General features: G+C 47.2%; 1 protein-coding gene across 1 annotated transcript; it reads right to left on the reverse strand.

Annotated features, from left to right (window-relative positions):
• Positions 1 to 833: 833 nt before the first annotated feature.
• On the reverse strand, positions 834 to 3,381 carry LOC4343630 (NAC domain-containing protein 10-like). The gene is made up of 3 exons (NM_001422212.1): positions 2,937 to 3,381; positions 2,364 to 2,701; positions 834 to 2,279 (listed from the first exon to the last, which is right to left on the reverse strand). Exons 1-3 carry the CDS (start codon positions 3,160 to 3,162, stop codon positions 1,566 to 1,568), a joined length of 1,278 nt encoding a protein of 425 aa, NP_001409141.1. The 5' UTR covers positions 3,163 to 3,381; the 3' UTR covers positions 834 to 1,565.
• Between the last annotated feature and the right edge of the window lie 6,742 nt (positions 3,382 to 10,123).

Genomic DNA, 10,123 nt, shown 5'->3' on the forward strand with positions numbered 1-10,123 from the left:
CACGCCGCAACACGTAGCGCGCGGCCAATCAAAAACCGCGTGCTGGAGGTTAAAACCGCTCCGCGATCCAGCGAACCGCGGGGCGACGCGTAGCACCCGGCGTCACGCGCGTACACAAGACGACGAGCCAAAGCCAGCCACCCGCGCTCGAGCCGCGTAAAAACGACGGTACCATCTATCCCCGCGATTAAAGGCGGTCAATTCGCTGCAGCTGGAGATAAGATCGATTAGGAATTATAGCTAGGAACCAGCAGGGGGTTATTATCGTGCGTGCTCCAAAGCCGAGATGTGATTAGCTCGCTAGCCTTGCCCGGCCCCGTCCCGTCCACGTCGTCGATCGATCGCTACTTCTACATGTGCCATCACCGCAACCATCCAAAACCGGGGAACCAGCCAGACGACAAGGCCGAAAGGCGCCGAGAGCCGCATGCATGCGCGCGTGCCGACGTCTCGACCGACCGATCGCCCGTACGTGTACGCGCTCGCTTACATGCACCTTTAGCTTTCGATCGCTCGCGAGGCGAGTAAGCGACCGCGACGGCTGTCCCGGCGAAACTGGGAGGCGGTTTGTCGCGCGGACGACGGGGGTGGCGCTGTTAGACGCTCGGAAAAGGGAAGGTCTCGCGACGAGTTGGACGGAGATCGTTGGGAGGATTAGTGCTGTTGTTACAGCCATGTTGCTGGGGGAAGACATGGTCACATGGCATCGACAAGGGCTTGGTAACTAGTCTAGCTTTAGCCTGACAAAAACTCGTCTACGTATATATATATGCACTTCAATGATTCAATCCATATATAATACATACTGTTGCTAGCACATGCATCATGCATTTGTTTTTGAGTGATCGTGGATAGATGCTTTATTTCTCCCAGATGGTTAATCTAGCTATGCAGCGTGTCTATAATATCGTTTTTTCTTATAATATGTAAGTTTTTGTTTACATGTACAGTACAGCGTACTATGTAAGTGCCGTTCTATCAGCGAATTACTCCTACGTATATACAAGGATATATATCAATTATATATATGTGCGCATGAAACATCAATGCATGCTATTACCAGGGGGGCTCTAGATGCATGACTTTAGAAGGGCAACCCCAAAGGTATATAAAGTTCATATCTCATGGGATAATGATGAACAGTGCAACTAGCTACTTTCTGCATCCGCTATATATGGTACAAACGCATGAAGCTAACACCATATCTATGTGTTAGCTGCAGCACTACTTTCTGAATGCGATATATATGATGCAAACGCATGTGAAGGCAAAGCCATATGATCTACGTGTTTGCATGCGGCTTCTTCTCCTTATTCTGAACATGATCTAGCTGGTTAGGTCACTTACCTAGTTCGTACAGGTACGTGCCCTAGGAGCAATGCGGCCATATATATGTAGTGCATGCATTAGTGTTGTGTTCATGCAACTACTCGATCAGTGCTCACTGAATGCGACTGCCACACACATTAGTGTGATTAATTACTAGTAATGTTGTGCTACTACTTGAAAAGCCATGCATGTATGCATGTGCATATATGTGTATGCATAATGCCGGCACCTTTTATTCAGGAATCCCAATTCACCCTGGAGAGTTGGAACGGATGCTGGAAATTGCAGGCGGCTGCTGCTGCTGCTGACTCCGATGGCAACGAGGCACCCATGATGGCTTGGTGTTGTTGGTAGGTTGCACCCTGCACGCCGAGAGGATTGATAAATGCAGGCATAGTGTTTGCGCCATTGGCGGCGTCGCCGGTGTCAATGGCCACGGCGCCAGCCTCAGACAGGCTCCTGTCCACCGTCGATGACAGCGACATGTCGCCGATGTCTCTGCTACTCCTGCTTAGCCCACTAGGAAACTCCTTGGCCCGTGGAAGGAATGCCTCGAACCAGTTGAATGGGGTTGGAGACGGAGCAAGAAGCTGCTTGGTGGCGTCGCACGGTGTCGCCGCCGCCCTCGCCGCCGCGGCGAGCTGGCTGAGAGAGCTGGCGCCGGTCGAGAGGCCGGCGGCGTCCTCCGCGGTGAGCAGGCCGTTTACGAGGAAGGTGTCCTCGTGGCTGTCGTGATGGAGCAGTGAACTGTAGTCGCCGCCGTGCGCTGCAGCAACTCCTCCGGCGCCGTCCGAACCGGCCATGCCAGCAGCAGCCGTGGCATGCTGCTGCGACGACGGCGCGTACGCGGCCACCGCGTCCTCCACGGAGTCCTCGCACTCCATGCTCCTCTGCCCCGCACCGGCCTTGTTCGTCTTCTTGTATATGCGGCACAGCACCCAGTCATCCAGCTGAGACACTAATCAACTTGATCAGATCAATCAGTCCAAGACTCCAAGCGAGACTGTCACGCACAAACGTATATACGTACGTACCCTGAGAGAGACGGCGCCCTTGCTACCGCCGGTGATGGGCGGCGGCGGCCGCCTGGTCGTAGCGACGGCGGCGGCGGAGCTAGACGTGTCCGTGAGACGGTACTCGTGCATGATCCAGTTAGTCTTGACGCCCTTGGGTGGCTTGCCCCGGTAGAACACGAGCGCCTTCTTCACGCCGACCTTCTCGCGGGTGCTCCCCGACGACATGATGGGCTTGTCGGTGCCGGTGGCCTTCCAGTACCCCGACGTCGCCGCCCGGTTCGGCCGCGCCCCGTTCGGGTACTTGCGGTCCCTCGGGCTGAAGAAATACCACTCCTGCTCCCCGAAGTTCGCCTTCTCTGATACAAACCGATGCATGCACGCATAAATCGCACAAACAAGTAAACGACACCAGATCGATCGATCGATCGATCGATCGAGCACTACACATCCAAGCTAGCATGCTCACATGCATATGGAGATTTGGGCTGATTTTTTTTAGATAATATACATGCATGATAATAGTATATATAAGCTGTAATAATAAATTCTTAATTTATGATTGGTATGGGTGTAAGTGATTAAATTACGTACCGGGGAGATCCCAGGGATCGAACTTGTAGAGATCGACCTCGGCGATGATGGTGACGGGGAGCGGAACGGAGGCGGCCTTCTTCTTGAGGTAGTGCACCACCAGCTCCTCGTCCGTCGGGTGGAACCGGAACCCCGGCGGCAGCTCCGGCGCCGAGCCCGGCTGCTGCTGTTGCCGCCGTAGTACTCGCGGTGGCGCCGAGCCGGACGACGAGTCCGGGCTCTCCATCGCTCGATCGATCGATCACCCTCCTCACACACACACACACCACCACCACCACCAACACACGCTGTCTAGCTAAGCTAGTTAGCTAGATCCCTCATCCACCGGGTGTATATACAGCACGCACAGTAAAGCGAGCAACAGAGAGAAGCTGTGTGGCTGTGGTTTGTTGCGGTGTCGGTTAGGCGGACGGGCAGGCAAGGCAGGCGAGCGATCTGCGCTGGGAATTTTGGGCGGTTTCGGCCGCTGCGCTGCATGCATGCAGGATGCTAAGCTAGCGAGCGAGAGGGATCGAGGAGGAGGCGATGGATGAGGTGCGGGCTGGCAGTGGCAAGGCAGGCAAGGGGGGTGCGCGCGGCGCGCGGTGTGGGGAGAGGCGCCGAAGGCATTGGCCCCGAGAAATACGGCTCCGTTGTACCGAACGCGGCCGCCACGGGCCCGTCGCCGCTGGACACGTATGCCGGCCGCCGCTCCCCCACCGCGTGTCGATCGATCACCTCGCCACCCGCCCGCCCGCCCCTCGCGCGCCAACGTCCACCCATTTCCTGGGCTACACACGGCCCAGCGTATGGTAACCTCTTCCACCGTCTTTTCTGGCCCAATTTGCACCGGCTTACTAGGCCTCCTTTTGTGTTGGCCCGTTTAGGACACTGTCTCGCTTTGGACAACGCGAAGCAGTTTAGGCCATGGGCCGCGAGTCGAAGAGTAAAAGTATACTGGTAACTTTTTTCCCTGAGAAAAAGCACAACCTTTTGGACGTTGATTAGCATGAAAATTCAGCGTGTAACCTTTGATTATTATCATTTCTTCCGTTGTTTTTTACTGTGACTGGTTGCATACCAAATTACCAATAGAATGTTCTATCTCTGCGATATACCCGGGAGACACGGTACGGTTTAATAGAACTATGACCCCAAATGCTAAAGGTTCACACACTGTAATGAGTGGGTTTGAATTTCGGACAAATGCTGCTTCTGGATTTTGGTTCTAGATAAGCAGGAGGAGTAAGAGCACGGATAATTGCGGATTGATGAACTCCGGTCTAATCGGTGCGAAGCGACACCGACAAATGCACAAAGTAGTTTAATGTGTGTGCTTTCTGGACATATGTACGTTCTTAATCTTCTGTTTTGTCTGTTTCCCTTTCAGAAAATCAGGTTTCAGAGTAAGTTCATCCATCTGCATATAAAATAATTAAACTGATGAAAACTTTCCTGGTATTCCTAAATTGCTCGCCGTCGCCGAGTTGAAGGTTTGAATTTCTTCCGTCCATTTCTGCTTAATTGGTCTTCCAAATAAATTAACTAAGTAGGATACTAATTATTATTGCAACATTACTGTCATGAGTCCCTGATTGCTGGATAAGACCAGTTCTAGATGCAAGAACCGTCGTAATCGGAAATTCAAAGCTACCCCCCATTAATTCATAGATTTGTGACCTGAAATTGACTGCCGATGATGCCCGTTGCAACTATTACACGGGCAACGAATAATAATTGGCTGATCATGAAAAAAAAAACGCAGAATGCTGTACACACATTAATGACTTGGCTGCGTTTGGAGCGATTCAGCAACTGCTGCATGCTTCCCTTAATTTGGTTGACCTTTGATCCTGTCAATTCTTGATCGAGACGGACCTCACGAATTAAGAATAAGATGGCCAATTTGATGGTGTGTCGAGAGATTAGTCAAAATTTCCCCTTGAACATGGCTGCGTGCTTCTTTTTTTTGTCCATGGCTAATAGAAATGTTCGCCGTGTCTGACCTATGAACAGATCCTAAACTCGAATTAATGTTGAAGGAGATAGTACTAGCACTCTCTGGATTGGATTAGTCAGAGGGTCAGACAGCGGCAGCCAGTCTTTGCGATTTCTGTTGCTCCGTGGGAAATAGAAACAACAGATGGACTGAACCTACAGAGAAAATTCGGATAATTTGATATTTCAGAAAAATTCAGGATTCGACACTTACCCATTGAGCAGGGAATCGTAGTATACAAGTGGGAACTAGAAGTAGAATAAAAGCAAGTACTACCTCTGTCCCAAAATAAGTGCAGCTGTAGATATTTATGTCCAACATTTGACCGTCCGTTTTATTTAAACAATTTATAAAGAAATTAAAAAATAATCACATATAAAGTAATATTCATGTTTATCATCTAATAGCAATAAAAATACTAATCATAACAATTTTTTAAATAAAACGAATGATCAAACATTAAATATAAATAGTGAAAAACTGCACTTATTTTGGAACGGAGGAAGTATGGATTAATTATATCAGATATTAATTAATGCAACAGTTTCCTGTTTCCTGTTTCCTATATCTTTCTTCGATTTGCTCTGCTCAGTTTGATTATTGTGTGTAGATAGCCAATAACCGTGTACAAGTGGCTGGACTGCCGGAGGAACGGGAGCTTTGTCTGAGCCACATCAGATTGTAATTGTCAGAGCGAGCATGCTTGGAATTAAACTGGAACAGGTGAATGGGTTCATACAAATTTCAATGGCGTGTGTTCTCGTCGCATACATCACAGTAAAAAAGAAAATCTTGCACTTCGGTGGACGTGACAATGCAGGCTTTAGTTGCAAGTAAATTCTTCTGAACTTCATCATGCCACTACATTTGTCAGGACCGCGTCTTATGTTGCCTTTGTCAGTCAAGTTGTTTTGCTGTCACGTTTTTTCTCGTACCAGACGGAGTTACATTTCACACAAGCGCGCCTGCAGCCGATCAGCAATAAGATATTACTCCATCCGTTTCACAATGTAAATCATTCTAGCATTTCCCATATTTATATTGATGTTAATAAATCTAGATAGATCTATCTATCATCAATATGAATGTGGGAAATGCTAGAATAACTTACATTGTGAAACGGAGGAAGTTCTGAACATTCGTAGACTAGATCATGGAAGACAGAAAAACTGTGACATGCAAAAAGTCCTTTTAGAAGCACAGTTAAATTTTACCCTTTCCTACTGCAACTGCTATTTCCATATGCAAACAGGAAACGGTACTTCGCCGGCCTCTTGAGCCTCAAGTACGGAGCAGTACAAGATCAAAGCAGCCACCGTCACTAACTCTGACAAGCTTGAGTTGTGGCGCATGCAGAAGCTGCTTTACAACTTCCCAAAATAACAGTGCAAACTTAGACCCGTTCTGTCCGGGGGCTTCGGACAACGCTGTCAACGCACAAGATGAGTCCTTCCTCAGTTAATCTTAGATCATGCGCACTGACCACACGATCGACAGAGAGGAATAATGGTCAAAACGTCAAGCAGACGGCCCGCACGCACGCACCGACGCACGCACCGGCGCGCCGCGAGGGGGTGTCCAGACAAACCGGCGTCTGTCACCTACAGAGAAATCCTGCGGGGATCGAGCTAGGCGCGGACGTATGCAGTGCAGGGCAGCGAGAGACAGGTAAGTATACAGTAGGATGCACGGATGGATGGATGGATCGGTGGCGCCGGTGCCGTCGCCGGCGGCGTCGTCGTCGTCAGAGTCTCAGAGATGGACGCTGACCGGGGCGGCGCACGCGTGCACGGGGCCGGGGGGGCAGACCGGCAGAAGGCGTCAATGCTCTGTATCTAGCACGAGATAAACGCGCGGTACGTAGCAGTTCGTGGTATTCGACTAATACTCTGCTCTCGCTAGCGCGCACGCGCCAAACAGGAGAACAGCTCGAGCAGTGGATGTAGCGGGTGAAAACGGTCACAGAAATTCCTATCGACTGAGCGCCGTTTCTGCATAAGGGGTATTGTTTATAACCGTACCATTTTCTGCTATTTTTAAATTTTATTTTTTAAATTTTTTTCTATCGTATTAATATCGATACAGGGTAGTTTGAATGATAAATATGGTTTACCGATTCCGACCGTTCACCCCGGTAGCTGCCTCAGCCCTGCCTTGGCGGTGAAACGCACGGACATGCATGCGGAAGAGATGACGCGGCGGATAGGGCGTCGAACGGGATTTGGTTAAGTGGAATCTGATCCGGGATTCTCGACCGCGACTCGGTCGTATATATTCGTACGACGGTACGAGGAATCAGCGATCGAGGAGCCGAGGAATGTTATTCTCCAATCCGTTTTTTTTTCCTTTTTACAGTTTTTGTTGGTCTTGGCCCGAGAATTGATATTGATTTGTTCGTAGCGACGAATTCTGTGCTTGTTTCAACGTTATATCGTTGTCGCTCTGTCAGCAGCAACAAGCTAGGTCGGGAGGAAGGGGAAGACGTCGCGTTCCACGGTGAGTTGGAGATCGATCGGTGCACGTCGCGTGGACCGCGACAAGGCCGCAGGGACAGCGCCGTGCGTGACCTCCTGTCGCTTCGCGTAGGGTCATGCATTGCTGTGCCTGTGCCAGTATGCGACACCAACCTTTGCCAATATAGCGTCAAGGCCGCCCCGCGCGTGATCGACAACTGGTGCCACTTTGCTCTCAGTTTCAGGCGGCCATATACAGTCGCAAACCGTGACGGCTTCATTAATTACGTGCTTCCATTTTCCATTGCTAGTCTCGGAATGCCATTTATATTTAGTAAACTTTAGCCACTTCTACTTCAATAAACTAAAAAAATATTATAAAAAACATACTATCTTATCAAAGTTATCACCGTCGTTCGTATGGAGGTTGCAGTTTCAAAGTGGAAACATTAAGAAACTAGGTGGCTGATATTTTTAGCCATGTACCGTTGCCTTTTCGACCAAGAGATTATTGTTTCTACTTTTTTTTTAATCTTCGATCATCGTCACTCATGTGGAAGTTAGAATTTCAGAGTGAAAGCATTAAGAAATAAAGTAGCTGAGTGTTTTTAATTTGTACCCTATTATTTCAGATCACTGTCACTTATGTGGAAATTGTAATTTTCAAAGTAAAAAAATCAAAAAATAATTAGGTGACTGAGTTTTTCCTTATCTATGCGTCATTGCCTTTCCGATTAATGTTTACCTATCCTTTTTTTCATCTCTAACCGTCATCACTCATGTGGAATTACCGTTTTCGAAGTGAAAACATAAAGAAATTTAGGTGGGTAACTTCTTACTTTTTTCTTATCTACATGATATGCCATTGCCTTGTCAACCAACATATTAACTAGGTGATACCCCGCGCTTTGCTGCGAGATTTATGGATAAGTATATATTAAATATTGTCGAAATGATGAAAGTTGAAATGTTGAAAAAATAATGTGAGTAAGATGATTTGACACATGCTTGTTGATGATGTGTTATACTTACATGAGATTTAAAATAGGCTAGAATAGTACTTTCTAGTGAGTGAAGATGTTGCATGCTTGTATAGGATTTTAAATGGGCTAGAATAGTAATTGCTAGTGGGTGATGATGTGGCATACTTGCATGTTGAGTTTTAACTTTTAATAATTGTTAGTGGGTACCGACTATATAGAAGACTATATAGAAAGTATCGATGTGTAGCAGCACTCACTCATGCTTTGCCAGGTGAAAGAGAAAAAAAGTTATTCCAACTTAAAACAAAGTATTGTAATTTGGCAAATATCTACAAGCTAGTATAGATATAAAAAAGCTAATGTGCAAAGGCATTCATAAAAATTAAAATACATTTAGGTGAATCCGTACATGTAAAAATCCACACTAAACTTAAATCAGGTTGCAATAAAAAACTATCAAATTAATTTGAAATACAAGCTTATGCATGCATGTTACTTATATGCACTACAAATTAAACAGGAGTGTTTTTCTGAAGATAACTTCCATATGATGCATGCGACTGTTAGTATAGGGTATATAGCCCATTCTTTGACTGCCAAGTGCAAACGGAAATGTTGGAATAGTGTCAACCATTCAGGGCATGCGTGGACTATTCCAAATCTAATACAGGCCATTCAACAGTCTTTGCACGGTTATTCTAAAATTAAAGCACCTAGAGGGTGACCATAGTTATGCATCGAACAAAATCTAATCTTATAACTAGGGCAAGAATTCTCCAGTGAAATTCAAAGCATTGGTCTTAATTCCATGGTCTAAAGAATGTATGGATTTAAAAATGTGAAACATTTGTGTGGAGATTATGGGTACCCCATACCCACACGACATGGTTATCCGACTAGTCTTAGGGGATAGCTTATATCTATGGAATATGTAACAGATCATGACTTGGGTATTACGTTTCCCTGTATATTATGGAACGGCCTAAAGTCCTGGTTTGATAAGATTGTAAAGTAGATTTAGGAAACCGATACCATGTTGGTTAAGGTTTCTATCTTGTAATCCTGCCCTCCACCCTATATAAGGTGGGCAGGAGGCCCTCTAGGGGGCATGAGACAACCTGATCGTCAGATCAATACACACTCGGCGGATTCAAATCCCCAAACAGGAGTAGGGTATTACCTCTCATTGAGAGGGCCTGAACCTGTCTAAATCCTTTGTCTCCGCATCCATCCACTTTTAGGTCTCGTGCGCTACCCCCTTTTATTATTGCCGAATTCATGTTTCGACAGTTGGCGCGCCAGGTAGGGGTTGCGTCGAGTTATCTATCAAGAAGCGCGATGGAATCAACTTTACGAGTCGCCGGCTTCGTCTTCACTTCGGGAGCTGCAACTTCCTCGCCGCCGACGAATTCCCTAAGCTTTTCTTCTCCAACTCAGATCCAATCTAGCCGGGAAGATTAATCTCGGCGATGGATCCAATCACCGTCGCCGCCGAGTCTTTTCTTTGATCGGCAAGACCGGACGTCAGTCACCGAGTTTTGTTCTTGATCAGCAAAAGATTTGAAGCCAACAGCTATTATGAGCCTCCATAAGTAGTTGTTCCTGTCAATTCTATTTTATGCAATGAGATCAAATCTGTCGCCATGTGCTGTCAAGCAACAGATCAAGCATCAGCAGAAAACATGCATGCAAAGCTCTGAAGCATCGGCGTCTTTCCTCGTCGACATCAAAATTTGTTGGCGAGATTCAATTTCGGAATCGATATGGACTCCA

Source organism: Oryza sativa, chromosome 7 (genome assembly GCF_034140825.1).
Source record: "Oryza sativa Japonica Group chromosome 7, ASM3414082v1".
NCBI lineage: Eukaryota > Viridiplantae > Streptophyta > Magnoliopsida > Poales > Poaceae > Oryza > Oryza sativa.